This window comes from Salmo salar, chromosome ssa16, assembly GCF_905237065.1.
Source record: "Salmo salar chromosome ssa16, Ssal_v3.1, whole genome shotgun sequence".
NCBI lineage: Eukaryota > Metazoa > Chordata > Actinopteri > Salmoniformes > Salmonidae > Salmo > Salmo salar.
Window position 1 is genome coordinate 21247982 of NC_059457.1, and position 18991 is coordinate 21266972.

The window sequence follows — 18991 nt, forward strand, 5'->3', positions numbered from 1 at the left end:
CAATCATAAAAATGAACGTGGGTTGTCCTGGTTGTGGATCATCGTTGTGGTCCCCATCTACTATATATATATATATATATATATATATATATATATATATATATATATATATATACTGCTCAAAAGAATTAAGGGAACACTAAAATAACACATCCTAGATCTGAATGAATGAAATAATCTTATGAAATACTTTTTTCTTTACATAGTTGAATGTGCTGACAACAAAATCACACAAAAATAATCAATGGAAATCCAATTTATCAACCCATGGAGGTCAGGATTTGGAGTCACACTCAAAATTAAAGTGGAAAACCACACTACAGGCTGATCCAACTTTGATGTAATGTCCTTAAAACAAGTCAAAATGAGGCTCAGTAGTGTGTGTGGCCTCCACGTGCCTGTATGACCTCTCTACAACGCCTGGGCATGCTCCTGATGAGGTGGCGGATGGTCTCCTGAGGGATCTCCTCCCAGACCTGGACTAAAGCATCCGCCAACTCCTGGACAGTCTGTGGTGCAACGTGGCGTTGGTGGATGGAGCGAGACATGATGTCCCAGATGTGCTCAATTGGATTCAGGTCTGGGGAACGGGCGGGCCAGTCCATAGCATCAATGCCTTCCTCTTGCAGGAACTGCTGACACACTCCAGCCACATGAGGTCTAGCATTGTCTTGCATTAAGAGGAACCCAGGGCCAACCGCACCAGCATATGGTCTCACAAGGGGTCTGAGGATCTCATCTCGGTACCTAATGGCAGTCAGGCTACCTCTGGCGAGCACATGGAGGGCTGTGCGGTCCCCCAAAGAAATGCCAAATCATTTTATAAAATTTTTTACATGCTTTTTTCTGGAAATTTTTGGTCTTATTCTGTCTCTCACTGTTCAAATAAACCTACCATTAAAATTATAGACTGATCATTTCTTTATAAGTGGGCAAACGTACAAAATCAACAGGGGATCAAATACTTTTTTTTTTAATAAAGTTGTAACGCATCAAAATGTGGAAAAATTCAAGGGGTCTGAATACTTTCCGACTGCACTGTATGTAGACAAGCAGTGGGAAACCCTTTGGGTAAGGCGGAAATATCCTCATTGGCAAGGGGACATACAACCTTGCTGTTATCAAATGTTGAAATCAGATGTCAATTATGTATATGGAGGCTTTTACATTTTAGTCATTTAGAAGACGATCTTATTAATTTTCTTCAGTAAAGTCAGTGCTAGCAGAAAAAAGTCAAGTGCAAGAGTTTTTTTCACAGTGCGGTTGTGATTTCACTGCCAGAAAAGGGCCTTCAGAGTACCTGGGAATAGTACATATATTCACCTTCTGAGGAAGTTTGTAAAGATAGTCAGAATAAAATGGATAGAAATGTTACATCAATATGTCTATAGACTGCAAAAGCATGAACATGGGTCTCGCGTGGCTCAGTTGGTAGAGCATGGTGTTTGCAACAACAGGGTTGTGGGTTCGATTCCCACGGGGACCAGTACGGGGAAAAAATGTATGAAATGTATGCACTACTGTAAGTCGCTCTGGATAAGAGCGTCTGCTAAATGACTAAAATGTAAATTTAACATCATGAGCACACACAAACACACACAGGAAATCTCACCCCAGATATCTTATCCTAAGCCTGTCTTTGCTTTGTCATTATGGGGTTATGTGTGTGTATATCTGCTTATATTGATATATCCCGCTGTAAATTGTACAGGTAACATCCAAAATAATGGAAACATTTGAGAAAATGAGCACTACAATGTACTCTATATTGAAAATAGGTGCTTCCAAAAAGGTGTGGTTCTTGTGTTAATTAAGCAATTAACATTCCATTGTGCTTAGGGTCATGTCTAAAAATGCTGGGAAGGGCATCATTTTGGCTACCATGGCTTTGCCCCCGTGTGATGACAATGTCCCCATCCACAGGGCACAAGTGGCCACTGAATGGGTTGATGAGCATGAAAAAGATGTAAACCATATGCCATGGCTGTCTCAGTCACCAAATCACAAATTCACAAATAAACACTTATGGGAGAATCTAGAGCGGTGCCTGAGACAGTGTTTTCCTCCACCATCAACAAAGCACCAAATTATGGAATTTATTGTGGAAGAATGGTGTCGCATTCCTCCAATAGAGTACCAGACACTTGTAGCGTCTATGCCAAGGTGCAATGAAGCTGTGGTGGCCCAACGCCCTATTGTTGGCATTTCCTTTATTTTGTCAGGTACCTGTATATTCCCACTGTAATCAGCCTATACTCCAGAGTTTTATGTTTACTGTTCTGATATTGTATATTCTGTATGATGTTTATGTGGACTGTCTGCATTTTGTTTGTATATTGTCCATTGCTGGCAGCACCTTCTCACTAAGGCAAGTTCTGGGTATGTGTAAATGTAGGTGATTCTGAGAGTCATTGAGTCTGTCTTCCTTTATCCCCTTCTCTTCCACCATTCCACTCTCTCTCCCCCTCGGTCCTCTTCTCGTCCTCAGTGTCTAATCTCCTCTGACAAAATCTGACCTGACCTTTGACAAAATCTGACCTGACCTCTGACCTTTGCCTTCAGGAGCTGCCGGAGGTCAACGTGACCTGGTCGGGGGAGGGGCCTCAGGCGCTGGACTCCATTAGCATCTCCATCGCTGTGGCGACCCCAAAGGGCCTCATCACCCCCATCATCACGAACGCTGCTGACAAGGGGGTGCAGGAGATCTCAGCTAATGCCAAGGTAGGGTTGAACACTTAGCTCTACCGATACCCTGGCACAGTTGAGCTCACAGTTCAGAATGGTGGCCTTATGTACTGTTGGAGAAATACATGCCAGTGAGCTGCTAACTATCCCAGCCGGAGGGGATTACAATCGTTAAATGTTACACTATCTGAAATAGAATCAGCTGTCTCTATTATTTAATAGTAGTTACAAAACACTCAAATTAAAGTTCCACTAAAATTAGTGTAGGACTGTACTATCACCAGCAGCCCTTTGCTCTGAAACTGACTGAGACTGCATTCCTCAGGAGCTTTCTTTAGAAAGGTCAGGCTGGGTAATGACTTGTAGTGTGGAGGCTCATTCGGAATCACTCTCTAGGTAAACACATTACCAGGGTTGGTGGCATTTACCTTCTTGGACAGGGACCAGGGAGTATTGCAGATCTGGGTTCAAATACATGTGTATTTGTTATTTAAATGCCAGTAATTCTGTTCTGTGTCTTTCAGAATTTATTAAGTAATGTGGCCCGAATCAACTACTTTTATTGGAAGTATTTTCAAATAAGGTCCTATAAATAGCCTACTATTTGAACGTATTTTCAAATCCCTGGGTTAAATGCATTGGAGTGTATTTGAGTCAGTGTGTTTGACTATTTTCAAATACTTTTCTAATGTATATCCAAATATTACAATATTCGACTACTTTTCAACAAAAAACAAACAATTGAAATACTTACTTCCAAATATCTTTGAAAATTGAAATACCCTAAATAGTTTTTAACACAGGTCTGGAGGGTTGTACTTCAGGCTTCTTCAGGCTTCTACCACAGCATTATCTGCATTGATCTTAAAACTTGCACAAATTATTTTGGTGAAGATAGTGGATTGATAAAAGAAACCAAGTCTTAATGAATTGTGAATTGATGATACAGTACATGACCATCATGCAAACTGTGTCAAACACAAGTACATTTTCTTCACATGAAGAATGGCACCGGAATAGATGGCTGCCGTTTTACAGTTGGAGTCATTAAAACTCCTTTTTCAACACTCCACAATTTTCTTGTTAACAAACTATAGTTTTGGCAAGTCAGTTAGGACATCTGCTTAGTGCATGACACAAGTAATTTTTCCAACAATTGTTTACAGACAGATAATTTCACTTATAATTCACTGTATCACAATTCCAGTGGGTCAGAAGTTTACATACACTAAATTGACTGTACCTTTAACACAGCTTGGAAAATTCTAGAAAATGTCATGGCTTTAGAAGCTTCTGAAAGGCTAATTGACATCATTTGAGTGAATTAGAGGTGTACCTGTGGATGTATTTCAAGGCCTGCCTTCAAACTCAGTGCCTCTGCTTGACATCATGGGAAAATCAAAGGAAATCAGCGAAGACCTCAGAAAAAAAAATTGTGGACCTCCAAGTCTGGTTCATCCTTGGAAGCAATTTCCAAACGCCTGTACAAACAATAGTACGCAAGTATAACCATCATGGGACCACGCAGACATCATACCGCTCAGGAAGGAGATGCGTTCTGTCTCCTTGAGATGAACGTACTTTGATGCGAAAAGTGCAAATCAATCCCAGAACAACAGCAAAGGACCTTGTGAAGATCCTGGAGGAAAATGGTGCAAAAGTATCTATATCTACAGTAAAACGAGTCCCATATCGACATAACTTGAAAGGCCGGTCAGCAAGGAAGAAGACACAGCTGGCGGGGTTTACGCTGCATCGGCAAGATAGACCAGCTGCCTCCGGTAAGAACTTATCATGAGATATTCTACCTCAGACGAGCAAAATAAATTGACTTCGTTAATATTAGATTTCATACACCAGCTGTTGTTGACAAATACACACAGACCGCCACCCCTTGTCTTACTGGAGGCAGCTGGTCTATCTTGCCGATGCAGCGTAAACCCCGCCAGCTGTATGTTATCCATGTCGTCGTTCAGCCATGACTCTGTGAAACATAAGATATTCCAGTTTTTAATGTCCCGTTGGTAGGATAGTCTTGATTGGAGCTCATCCAGTTTTTTATCCAATGATTGCACGTTGACTAATAGGACGGATGGTAGAGGCAGGTTACCCACTCACTGTCAGATTCTGACAAGGCACCTTCAACCTACGTCCCCTAAGTCTCCCTCTCTTCTTCATGTGAATTACAGGGGTAGGGCCTTGTCCAGTGTCTGAAGTAAAACCTTTGCGTCCGACTCGTCAAAGAAAAAATCTTTGTCCAGTACAGGGTGAGTAATCGCGGTTCTGATATCCAGAAGCTCTTTTCGGTCAGAAACATTATGTACAAAATAAATGACAAAACGCGAAAAAACACACACAATAGCACAATGTGAAGAAAATGTACTTGTTTGACACAGTTTGCATGATAGTCATGTACTGTATCAATTCATTAAGACTTGGTTTCTTCTATCAATCCACTATCAACACCAATATAATTTGTGCAAGATTTAAGAACTGCAAAGAATAATGCAGATAATGTTGTGGTACAACCCTCCAGACCTGGGTTCACCTGTTTTATTTATTTTTTATGTTAGTAAATACTTCCTTAACACTTATTTTTCTTCACTGCATTGTTGGTAAGACTCACTGTAAGGTGAATTTGGTGCATGTGACAAATAAAATGTGATTTTTGATTTGTCTGAGTTATTGGTCATTTAAGACTCAATTTCCCTCCATCTCCATTTCAGCATCCAGCTATCAACTGAACGTGACATAATTATACATAAATATACATACAGATATGATGAGAAAAGATCACCATGCTAGATCAGTAGAAGGTATATTAAGAGGTTTATAGTGGGGGTGGGTACAGAGGCCTCGGCTGCCACAGGCCACTAATGGAGTCTACAGAACCACTAGTCAGTCCTTACCCTCAGGTGACTGCCTGCAGCTGGGGAGAGCATGAGGGAGGGAGAGCTCAAACACACTTGTACATGCACATTCATTCTTGCTCGCTCGCTCTCACGCACACAACACACCGGTGTGCCAGCTTAAGAAATAGACTTCTGTCTCAAGAGGCTAGTGATTAGGCTGTGTCACCAGCAGTGACAATTTAAATCCCCTCAAATGATGCGGTGGACATGTGCTCCCGATTTTGTGGCCCGCCACAACTCATTACTGTTCTCTAATATTGACTCTCCCCAGAGTGCGCACAATCGCTAACAAGACACACACACACAACCATGTATATACACTCAGACTGTTCTCTTTCTCATGCACATTTACTACACATTAAATATGAGTCAGAAGTCTGGTTTGAGTTAGGACAGAATGTAAACCCCTTATCAGCAGCTAATTGAATACAACATGTGGTCTGGAAAATACACAGAGCGCTCACTGGCTACCATGCCTGAATCCACTGAAAACATGATTGCTTCTCCTTTCAGTGCTTTTATCGCAAATGGCTCCCCATGTGTTCTATTGCGTCTCTGGGTCTTTTGACATAGTGTTTTAGATAAAAGCAGCGTCGCTGCAATATCTATAAAGCATATTTCCATTTGAATGAGCATGACGTACATGAGTGTTGTATGTAGGATTATGATACGTCATATTGATTATTTTGACTTTTGAGTGAAGGGAATGTGTGTTTTCATGTTATTGTTTGTAAAGCACCATTACATTAGAGAACTGCTCTCCTGTTTTCTCTGCTCACTGAGTCATGTTAACTCCCTTACTCAGTCTAGTCGATTCGGGTCAATAGGGAGGATGACACACTTAATAAATTTGGTGAAGCAGCAACTTGGACTCTCACTCCACTGTAACCAGTAAAGGGAAAATGTATAGTATACAAAAGTACTACTGTGTTTGAAGTTTACCCTGGACTTGTAATCAACAATGGTGTCAACAGGGTTACACTTAGATGATAGGCTACAGGACATGCATTCAGAGCTGTAAATCAAGATGAGTCGATTGTTTACCCACAATGTTAATTTAGCAGAATATTGTTGTCATTACTCTAGTGCAGTCACATTTCACCCCAGATGGCTTGCTTAGGATCCTTCTAAAGACTAATAGCTGATTGATGCTCGATCGTGCAACGCTGTCCCGGGGCTCCGTATGGAGGGTGTGACGCAATTGCGGAGCCTGCGGAGGCCAAATCGAGCTCCATATGGCGATGCCATGCGCCTCCTAATTTTCTTTAACAATGCAGAGCTCCGCAAAGCGTAAGTAGTATGAATGACTTGACTTCTACAGAGGCCGTATCGCAGTAAATGCTGTATGGCCACTGCAAATGACAGATTGACCTTGCAGAGCCTTTAACTCTAAATTAGTGGGATTTTTCATTAAAAGCAATAGCCTGGCGTGTTTCCTCCCGCTCAGCCAATTTAGCTCTCATTGTGTTAATGAAAAAGCAATGTGTTGCCTTCGATGGGGTTCAACAGAGTGGTGTTGAACTTCACTCTGCTCTAGCTCTGTGTGTGTTGATGCCTAGGTTTATTTAAGTGATGCTAACAGAAGCTCTGTTGTGAAGCCCTTTTTTGTAAAGCATTTGGGGTGTTGACAGTATGAACTCTGAGTGAGGGTTGCCTTTGGAATGTTAACCATGCCATGTTGGAGGGAGCATTTCAACATTATCGTTGAACCATGAAGTCCATACTGTATCACTGGAACTGCTAGAAACCTGATTTGATAGATATGATTGAACCAGCATCACCTCTAGACAGTAGATCATTGATTTGAATTAGGGCAGAATGTAAACCAGTTTATCCCTGACAATCTCATTTCAGAGTAAGTCCAGAGGATCATCTGACTACATTAGATGACTGACTAAATGCTTATCTCTTCTCTCCAGGCACTGGCCCAGAAGGCTCGAAATGGGAAGCTTCTTCCTCATGAGTACCAGGGAGGCTCCTTCAGGTAAACACAACACGCCCTTGCTATCAGGGCTGGGAATTGCCAGGGACATCACGATACAATATTATCGTGATATTTAGGTGCTGATATGAAATGTATTGCGATTGTCACGATTCTATATGTATTGCGATTGGATACTGTGATTTTTATAGTGACTTGACATTCCAAACATGTTGCTCACAATACATTGCCTTCATAAAGTATTCATACCCCTTGCTTAGTCCACATTTTGTTGTTGCAGCCTTAATTCAAAATGGATTAAATACATTTTTTTTCTTCAACCATTTTACACACAATACCCCATAATGAAAACAACATGTTTTTAGACATGTTTGCAAATGTATTGAAAGTGAAATACAGATATCTAATTTACATAAGTATTCACACCCCTGAGTCAATATGTTAGTAGAATCACCTTTGGCAGCAATTACAGCTGTGAGTCTTTCTGGGTAAGTCTCTAAGAGCTCACACCTGAATTGTACAAAAGTTTCACATTATTCTTTGAAGAATCATTCAACCTGTGTCAAGTTGTTGGTTGTTCATTGCTAGACATACATTTTCAAGTCTTGCCATAGATTTTCAAATAGATTTGTCAAAACTGTAACTAGGCCACTCAGGAACATTCAATGTTGTCTTGGTAAGCAACCAGTGTATATTTGGCCTTGTGTTTTAGGTTATTGTCCTGCTGAAAAGTGAATTTGTCTCCCAGTGTCTGTTGGAAAGACTCCTTTAGGATTTTGCCTGTGCTTAGCTCTGTTCCACTTATTTTTATCAACAAAAAAACTCCCTATTCCTTTCCGATGACAGCCATAGAATGATGCAGTCACCACAATGAAAATATGAAGAGTGGTGTTGGATTTCACCCAAACATAACACTTTGTATTCAAGACAAAGTTAATTTGTTAGCCAAATTTTTTTGCTTTTTTTTGCAAACAGGATGCATGTTTTGGAATATTTATATTTAGGTTAGTATTGCGGAGTAACTAAAATGTTGATCCATCCTCAATTTTATCCTATCCCAGCTATTAAACTCTGTTTTAAAGTCATCATTGGCCTCATGGTGAAATACCTGAGCGGTTTCCTTCCTCTCTGGCAACTGAGTTGGGAAGGACACCTGTATCTTTGTAGTGACTGTTTGTATTGATAACCATCCAAAGTGTAATTAATAATGTCACCATGCTCAAACGGATATACAATGTCTGCTTTATTTTGTTTGCCTATCTTCCAATTGGTGCAATTCTTTGCAAGGCATTGGAAAACCCTGGTCTTTGTGGTTGAATCTGTATTTGAAATGCACTGCTCAACTGAGGGAATTTACAGATTATTGTATGTCTGAGGTCCAGAGATGAGGTAGTCACACAAAAAAAAAGGAAACACTTATTGCACACAGAGTGAGTCCATGCAACTTAGTGCATTCTGACCGTATTCAGACCCCTTGACTTGCTACATTTTGATTCGTTACAGCCTTATTAAAAAAAAAATCATTATCAATCTACACACAATACCCCACAATGACAAAGAGAAAACAGTTTTTGGGTGAAAAAGGAAATACCTTATTTACATAAGTATTCAGTCACTTTCCTATGAGACTCGAAATTGAGCTCAGGTGCATCCTTTTTCCATTGATCATCCTTGAGATGTTTCTACAACTTGATTGGAGTCCACCTGTGGTAAATTAAATTGATCGGACATGATTTGGATAGGCACAGACCTGTGTATATAAGGTTCCACAGTTGACAGTGCATGTCGAAGCAAAAAGAGCTCAGAGACAAGATTGTGTCGAGGCACAGATCTGGGGAAGAGTACCAAAAACATTCTGCAGCATTGAAGGTCCCCAGGAACACAGTGGCCTCCATCATTCTGAAATGGAATAAGTTTGGAACCACCAAGACTCTTCCTAGAGCTGGCAGCCTGGCCAAACTGAGCAATCGGGGGAGAAGGGCCTTCGTCAGGGAGATGACCAAGAACCCAGTGGTCACTCTGACAGAGCTCCAGAGTTCCTCTGTGGAGATGGGAGAACCTTCCAGAAGGATAACCATCTCTGCAGCACTCCACCAATCAGGCCTTTATGGTAGAGGGGCCAGACGGAAGCCACTCTTCAGTAAAAGGCACATGACGGCCCGCTTAGAGTTGCCAAAAGTCACCTAAAGGACTCAGACCATGATAAAAAATATTCTCTGGCCTGATGAAACCACAATTGAACTCTTTGGCCTGAATGCCTTGCGTCATATCTGGAGGAAACCTGGCACTATCCCTACGGTGAAGCATGGTGGTGGCAGCATCATGCTGTGGGGATGTTTTTCAGCGGCAGGGACTGGGAGAGGCCTCAGCTGCCATAGGCCATTAATACAACCCTCCAGACCTGGGTTCACATGTTTTATTTATTTTTTACTTTAGTTTATTTTAGTAAATACTTTCTTAACACACTAGTCAGGATATAGGGAAAGATGAGCGGAGAAAAGTACAGAGAGATACTTGATGGAAACCTGCCCAGGCCCTCAGACTGGGACGAAGCTTCACCTTCCAACAGGACGACCCTAAGCAAACAGCCAAGGTAACACAGGAGTGGCTTCGGGACAGGTCTCTGAATGTCCTTGAGTGGCCCAGCCAGAGCCCGGACTTGAACTCGATTGAACATCTATGGAGTTACCTGAAAGTAGCTGTGCAGCGACGCTCCATCCAACCTGACAGAGCTTGAGAGGATCTGCAGAGAAGAATGGGAGAAACTCCCCAAATACTGGTGTGCCAAGCTTGTAGCGTTATACCCAAGAAGACTCGAGACTCTAATCGCTGCCAAAGGTGCTTCAACACCTTTGTACTGAGTAAAGGGTTTGAATACTTATGTAAATGTAATATTTCAGGGTATTCTTCTCACTTTGTCATTATGGGGTGTAGATTGATAAAAAAATATATATATATATTAATATTTGTGTGTATATTTCATCCATTTTAGAGTAACGCTGTAACAAAATGTAGAACAGGTCAAGGGGTCTGAACACTTTCCGAATGCACTTTATAAGCACTTTTTTTTCTCCTGAACTTATTTACGCTTGCCATAACAAAGGGGTTGAATATTTATTGACTGAAGACATTATCTTTTCATATTTTATTAATTTTAAAAACATAATTTCACTTTGACATTATAGGGTATAGTGTCTAGGCCAGTGACACATCTGAATTTAATACATTTTTAAGTCAGGCGGTTACATAACAAAATGTGGAAAAAGTCAGGGGGTGTGAATTCTTTCTGAAGGCACTACATCTGCTGCAGAGGAACAAGAGAGAGCCATGACAAAAAAAGTTCTGAGCAGTCATGGAAATATAAGTGTTGGCTCCATATTTCAAAAGATGGAGAACAAGCTATGAAGGAAGTTTTGGTGCAGGTACAGCCAACTAGCACAAAAATAATATTGCGATAATGTCAAAACTGTACGATATATCGTCAAAAATAAGATCTCTATGTAACTATTGATTTTTGGGTGAACTGGTCTTTGACTCAGGTTCTTACTCAGCACTTCACATGTTCTTCAACATGTAAGTATACAGACGTACAGGTCTACAGCGTGGGAGACCATGTGTGGTAGAAAGGTGCTCAATAGCTGTGTCTGTATTACCGTCGACTTCACTATTATTACTATCTGCCCTGTTTGTGCCAAGTGTCATGTAAAAAATATTCCCAGCATGAATTAGTTCCCAATCGTTCTGATTGTGACATCATGTTGTAAAACTGTTCACAGTGTGAAAATGTTCCCAGTCATTAATTGCACAATCGTCTGTGTGGATGGCTGAGCTCCTGCAGATGTTTCTCACACCCCCTCGCCCTTGACTTAGCTAGCTAACTAGCGTAATTAGCGCTAAACTGGTCGAGTGACCTTGTTCTCAGAGGTGAGCAGTTTTAACTTGTTTGTATAGCTAGTTAAATTAACAAATATGGATTGTCAATCAAAATTGGCAAACGCAAAAAATCTCTCCTCACATCAACCCTCTGCACTTTGACGTGCAGTCTGGGTATTTATATGCTGACCTCAAGCCTCAACAAGCGTCTTGTTATTGGTCAATACTCCTGGCCACCATTGATTGGCAGATGTGTGAAGTAAATGCGCATGCCCACGGAACAGTTTTTCGAGGTCGAGGGAGAGACATCCGCACGAGCTCAGTCATCCACATAAAGAGACGCACGTGCAATTATTGAACTGGGAATATTTTCACGCATGGACAAATTTTACAGCATGACGTCACAATCAGAAAACAATTAGAACGATTGGGAACTATTTCATGGGGGAAGATTTGTACATGGCATGAGGTAATAATGCCTGTATAGGTCAGTGGTCTGCTGATAGGGAAGCAGTCCTAAATGTCCTGCTATTAGTTATAACCCAGCCTCATATAATAGCTAGTCCATATATTATGCATATTCTACATTATCACATGCAGGCATGAAGAGAATATGTGGCCAGACGGCAAGAGCCATCAATTACGTGGCCATCCATTCCAGTGGAGGGAGGGCGGGCTGTTTTAATGCATTCAAATTAATGGGTCTTTGTCTCGGTGAGGAGGATAATTAATTCCTATAGAGGATGTGAGCTCTTTCTATCTCTCCTTGAAGATAAACTCAGCAAATAAAGAAAGGTCCCTTTTTCAGGACCCTGTCTTTCAAAGATAATTCGTAAAAATCCAAATTACTTCACAGATCTTCATTGTGAAGGGGTTAAACACCGTTTCCCATGCTTGTTTAATGAACCATAAACAATTAATTAACATGCACCTGTGAAACGGTCGTTAAGACACCAACAGCTTACAGACGGTAGGCAATTAAGGTCACAGTTATGAAAACGTAGGGCACTAAAGAGGCCTTTCTACTTACTCTGAAAAACAAAAAGAAAGATGCCCAGGGTCCCTGCTCATCTGCGTGAACGTGCCTTAGGCATGCTGCAAGGAGGCATGAGGACTGCAGATGTGGCCAGGGCAATAACTGCCCGAGTTACACCAGGAACGCACAATCCCTCCATCAGTGCTCAGACTGTCCGCAATAAGCTGAGAGATGCTGGACTGAGGGCTTGTAGGCCTGTTGTAAGGCAGGTCCTCACCAGACATCACCGGCAACAACATTGCCTATGAGCACAAAGCCACCATCGCTGGACCAGACTGGACTGGCAAAAAGTGCTCTTCACTGACGAGTCGCGGTTTTGTTTCACCAGGGGTGAAGGTCGGAGTCGCGTTTATCGTCGAAGGAATGAGCGTTACACCAAGGCCTGTACTCTGGAGCGGGATCGATTTTGGAGGTGGAGGGTCCGTCATGTTCTGGGGCGGTGTGTCACAGCATCAGACTGAGCTTGTTGTCATGCAGGCAATCTCAACGCTGTGCGTTACAGGGAAGACATCCTCCTCCCTCATGTGGTACACATTCTGCAGGCTCATCCTGACATGACCCTCCAGCATGACAATGCCACCAGCCATACTGCTCATTCTGTGTGTGATTTCCCGCAAGACAGGAATGGCAGTTTTCTGCCATGGCCAGCAAAGAGCCCGGATCTCAATCCCATTGAGCATGTCTGGGACCTGTTGGGTCGGTGGGTGAGGGCTAGGGCCATTCCCCCCAGAAATGTCCAGGAACTTGCAGGTGCCTTCGTGGAAGAGTGGGGTAACACCTCACAGCAAGAACTGGCAAATCTGATGCAGTCCATGAGGAGGAGCTGCACTGTAGTACTTAATGCAGCTGGTGGCCACACCAGATACTGTTACTTCTGTTACCCCCCCCCTGTCTGTGGAACTTATTCAGTTTGTCTCAGTTGTTGAATCTTGTGTTTATACAAATATTTACACATGTTAAGTTTGCTGAAAATAAACACAGTTGACAGTGAGAGGGCGTTTCTTTTTTTGCTGAGTTTATATGCATACTACCTCCCTCGTTCCATCCCTCACTTTATCCATTCGTCCGTCCATCCCCAAGGCCTGTATGTCATTAAGCCACACAACAAATTGCCTATGGATGTTATTGCTCACCAGACACAGAGCTAGGATGGTCTCTCTCTGTGTTCACCTCTGTTGTTAGAAGTGGCACATTGTCTTTGTCTGTTGAGATGTTCCATCTGGTGCCCTCTTGTATTCAGTTTTATTCACCTATATATTCCACTGCTCTGTTGTATTCAGTTTTATTCACCTCTCACCCTTCTTTACGCTGTGAGTATATGTTGTATTGAATTTATTAGTAACAGGGAATCGGTAGTAATAAGGCCCCGTTATCTGACTGTAATCTCCCCTTGGTTAATTGTCTGCATGTTTTCCCTGGCTGAGCCGTACTTATAATGGGATATCCAATGTCTCCTATCTCTCTCATTTCCCTCCCTTCTCTCACCACCCTTTTTTCTCTCTCGCACTCCCTCATACCTCCCCCTCATTCTCCTATCTCTCCTCCCCCTATTTATTCCTCCCAATTCCTCTCACAAATCAAATGAGCTTTATTGGCATAAAATATTAAATCTCTCTCTCTCGCTCTCTCTGACAGTATTTCTAACCTGGGAATGTTTGGCATCAGTGAGTTCAGTGCAGTGATCAACCCTCCCCAGGCGTGTATCCTGGCTGTGGGAACATCAAGGGCTGTGCTGCATCTGACCGAGGAGACCGGTGCCCTGAGCACCCAGCAGCTGATGACCGTCACCCTGTCCAGCGATGGGCGCCTTGTGGATGACGAGCTGGCATCACGTTTCCTGGACAAGTTCCGTGCCAACCTGGAGCGACCACAGCGCATGACACTGAACTGAGAGGGGGATGAAGAGGGAGTGAAGGAGAGCGAGGGAAACACTTCCATCATGAAGCCTATTTCATGCTTGTAAGAGAAGCGGTCAGACAGTTAATTTTAACTAAATGACCATTGTCAATGCACATTTCAATGTTAGGTGTGCTATTGACTTGTACATAGTATATAGTCGTTTTGACTGTTTATGACCTATGCTATGTCCTGATCATCACTCATAAGGCTTTGGGATGGAGGTGTGTAAGTGTACTATTGCTGGAGAGGTCTATGTTCTGTAGTGGAGCCCCGGACAAATGTTACCATAACAGGGTACATCCCAGTTAAGCTGTAGGAGGTGGGAGCTGCATGGGAGCTATTCTAACACACCATGTTGGTATCTAAAGTGGCTATTCCAGTCCCATATATCAAGTCCCAATGCAACGACCCATGTCACAATTAGTTCTCATCCATTCACCTGGATAATGCAAACATGTTTTTGTACATTTCTTTCATGTTTATTATGGGCCATCAAAAGCACTGCATTTCTTCTTTGTAACTCATTCTGCCCCTGACAGAGTGAGTGGCACTTTGAAATTCCTCTGAACATTCTGACTGTTGTGATTTTTGGGTCTCCTGATAGGTTGAGGAAAGCAAACAAGTCCACTGATATGTCTCACGATTGTGTATATGAAAGGTTTTAACTTATTTAAATACACATTTTGTCTATCATAACCACCCCCAAAACAGATATATATTGACAAAGCAAACCAATAAATTGCATATTTTCTGTTCAACTCACAAAAGGCTTCCTACTGTTCTGTGTTTTATTTACCAATGTCTCCTCCATCCTGTCTTGTATAATCCTCGCCAGTGTAAATACAGATGTGTGCTTAATTGGAATCTGAAGCCAGAGATTTGCATCATGGCTATTGCATAGAAACCAATTAGGATAATTTGCTGGCTAGAGATGGGTGTTAAGCCTCCGGCGGCAGATGGTTTTGCGCTCTAAGTATGTTTAGAACAGCTGTTTACATGTGTGTATCAGCACTGGTGGGGTACTGTATCCTCCATAAACACACAGACACTTTAGAACATTTCCAGTGTGTCCAATGACATCAATATCCCACTCCCTTTACCCCAACAGAGCCCTCTGTGGCCCTAACGGCTCACCTTTGTTAAGTCAGAGGTGCTCAATATAATTCTGATTGGAGATCTGAGGCGTTCCCGGATTCATCTTATCCCCCCTTGTGACAGATCACATGGCCTGGGGGATGGCCCTGGGACCTGCTCCGTTGACACACAATGTGAGAAACGCTTTGAAACAGGTCATACATACGTGCACTTGTCCAATGAGAACACTTTTCGTTACAGCACCCATACTCTCAAACATTCCTTTACACGCTATCTATCCCTAAACACGCTACCTATCAATCAAATTGATTTATAAAGGCCTTTTTACATCAGCATATGTAATGTACATTATATTTTGCCCTCTGAACAGCCTCAATGCATTGGGGAATGGACTCTACAAGTTGTCGGAAGCGGTCCACATGGATGCTGGCCCGTGTTGACTCCAATGCTTCCCACAGTTGTCAAGTTGGCTCGATGTCCTTTGGGTGGTGGACCATTCTTTTTACACACGGGAAACTGTTGAGCGTGACAAATGCACTCAAATCGTGTGCCTGGCACCTACTACCATAACCTGTTCAAAGGCACTTAAATATTTTGTCTTGCCCATTAACCCTCTCTCTGAATGGCACACTTACACAATCCATTTCTCATGGCTTAAAAATCATTTAACCTGTCTCCTCCCCTTCATCTACACTGATTTGAAGTGGATTTAACAAGTGACTTCAGTAAGGGATCATAGGTGAATCCAGGTGAAAACTATGTCATGGAAAGAGCAGGTTCGTAACATTTTGTGTATATGTCATTGTCTTTCAGGAAATTGCTGATTCTATCTACTGTAGGCACAAGAAATTCAGACACCAGCTATATTCAGAAAGGCTATGGTATTCCATGTGTTTCAAAGGAGAAAAGAACACACAAATGAAACATGAAATCCACTAAAACTATACTGGTTACAATTACCAGGACCCAATTAAGAGTCCCCTCCTAAAAGGCCACACCAATGCAAAATCCAGGGTCCCTCCCACTATTTCACCGGTGACAGTGCTGGTTCCATCGCTCACACTGCATACAACCACACTACAATGACCGTGGTGAGAGAACATTTTGTTCTTCCTTTGAGGTTGGCTGGAGCCGTTGCTTTGGTAGCAGGGAAAGATGTGTGCATTCTGTGTTGAGGGGAGGGGGAGTGGGGAGATAGGCAAGCAGGGGTGCAGGGGGTACACAGGCAATTGGCACCACACAGCTGCTTTCTACAGTGTGCCCACTGTTCTTCCACCCATTTCCACACACACCCAGCCGCTGTCTCCTAGTTACCACGGTGATGGAAGGTGCGCTAAAGAAAGAGAAAAGGACAAACACCTCTGAACATTTCAGCTGGAGTTATAACCACCTCACTACAATATAGGGAAAATACTCCTGTTACAGAATGCCAGCTAATCTGTTCCCACTGTCCCTATCTCACACACAACCCTGAAAAGCCAGCTCAATATTTTGTGGTGTTCAGCTATTGTTTTTGACAGTGCCGTACCATATGATTTTTTATGTATACAGGATATGTGCAAGACTTTCTATGTGGTATAGCTTTGCTTTTTACACAGGATGAAATATGCTATTACCCTAAATCCTCCTATAGCCGCACCAGCCAAGATAATCTCCTTCCTCATCTCTGCCAATTGAAAATTGAATCCATGAATTCCATAGTAATGGTCTCATATCCCCTCCATTGTGCAGGCTGCTGCATAGTATATATGCATTCAGGGGAGGCAGCAGCTGTTGCATGCATGTACAGTAGGTTTGATTCCACTTATGACAACCATTGGCCCATAGATTAGATTTGGCCAAAGGTCTGATTCGACAGAACCAGGGGAGCGGCTGTGGAAGGGGTCCATCAAAGTCACTGTCTCATACCAGGGAGATTCACAGGACGGAGAGGGGGTGGTCATTGCTCCTAAATTCTGAGTTTATACATCCTTATACAACCATCGTTTGGATGCCATATGAGGAAGGCACCTACCACAGAACCTTGGCACTAGACAGGTGGAAGTGTTGGTAACGTAGATACATTCACATTGCCATTAGGAACTAATGTAGCAACAGTATACTAATCACAACCTTGATAGGTCTATTGACAAACAGCGGGTCTATCTTTTATTGGGAAGTCAGAAAGTGTTCCGGAATGGTGTTGGACATTTCATCCACAGACACAAAGTCTATATCATAAAAATTCATGAAAATAAAAATGTGCTCTTTGGTCTTAGGGTTAGGCATCATGTTAGCAGTGTGGGTACGATTAGGGTTAGGTTTAAAATCAAATTTTAAGAAGATAAATTGTAGAAATAGGCTAGGTTTATGACTTTGTGGCTGTGGTAACTACCCAGCTAGCACATTTAGTTCCTTGGAAGTTGTTGGAACGTACATTTTTGGTTTCCCATTGGTTCTGGGTATGAACCCATCAGTTTCCTAACCGGTAAAATGGAAAGTTTTAAACATTGTCAGAACGGATGGGAAAATTTCACTTGTTCTGGGAACATACATTTTTTAGGTTGCATGAGTTTCTGAGAACGTTTACTATGGTTCGCTGAATGTTTTCCTAGGAGGTTTTAAGGTTATTTTGAGATACATCCTTAAATAAGATTGGCAGCTTATTTTGGGTTAACTGTTTTGAACATCAAGCACAGATAGGACACATGGAAATTCATTTGCTTAGGCATTAATTACATTTTACATTTCAGTCATTTATCAGACACTCTTATCCAGAGTGACTTACTGTAGTGATTGCATACATTTTCATACTTTTCTTTAATGTACTGGTCCCCCATGGAAATTGAACCCACAACCCTGGTGTTGCAAGCGCCATGCTCTACCAACTGAGCCACACGGGACTATTAATCATGCTAACACACATTTTTCATTGTGGCACAACGTCAGTGAGATTCAGCCCTATCATCTTCTGTTCTCTAGCCATGGAATTAGTCCACTATGCCACCAATATAAAGCTAGCATGCTATGTATTTTGAAATGTTTTTCTCATACAAGCTGTTCATTTAAGGCTATTCAAACAGACCCCATTTCAAAGGAAACAAACCTTCATCAAGATCAGGTGTGGCCAATTAGTCAGCTCGGCCAACACACCTTAACATCATAGAGCAGTGGTTCTCAATCCTGGTCCTAGGACCCAAATGGGTGCACATTTTAGTTTTTTCCCTAGCACTACACACCTGATTCAAATAATAAAAGTCTGATGATGAGTTGATGATTTGGATCAGGTGTGTAGTGCTAGGGCAAAAACAAAAATGAGATAGAGGAACTAGAGTTTTGTTGTTGAGAACGGATGTATATTTTTTAAATAACATTCTTAGAACATTCTTTGAACGTTACTAATGTCGTCTTGTGGGTTATGTGCTGAAGTACTGAAATTCCCACTAGGATTGATGTTTCTGAACGTTCTGAGAACATACCTTTAAATAGAAGCATGAGGAAACCTGTAGAAAAAAAACCCTGTAGAAAACACTGAAGTATTGAAATTCCCACAGAGAACTTTGTTTCTTT

General features: G+C 42.1%; 1 protein-coding gene across 1 annotated transcript in view; it reads left to right on the forward strand.

Moving 5' to 3' along the window:
• Positions 1 to 15114, forward strand: part of pdhx (pyruvate dehydrogenase complex component X) — an 89865-nt gene extending 74751 nt beyond the window's left edge. Inside the window, exons 9-11 of the mRNA XM_014148323.2 lie at positions 2563 to 2721; positions 7517 to 7581; positions 14084 to 15114. Of these exons, the coding sequence (XP_014003798.1) occupies positions 2563 to 2721; positions 7517 to 7581; positions 14084 to 14339 (480 nt within the window). The 3' untranslated portion in view covers positions 14340 to 15114. The remainder of the gene's footprint in view (positions 1 to 2562; positions 2722 to 7516; positions 7582 to 14083) is intronic.
• The last annotated feature ends 3877 nt before the right edge of the window (positions 15115 to 18991 follow it).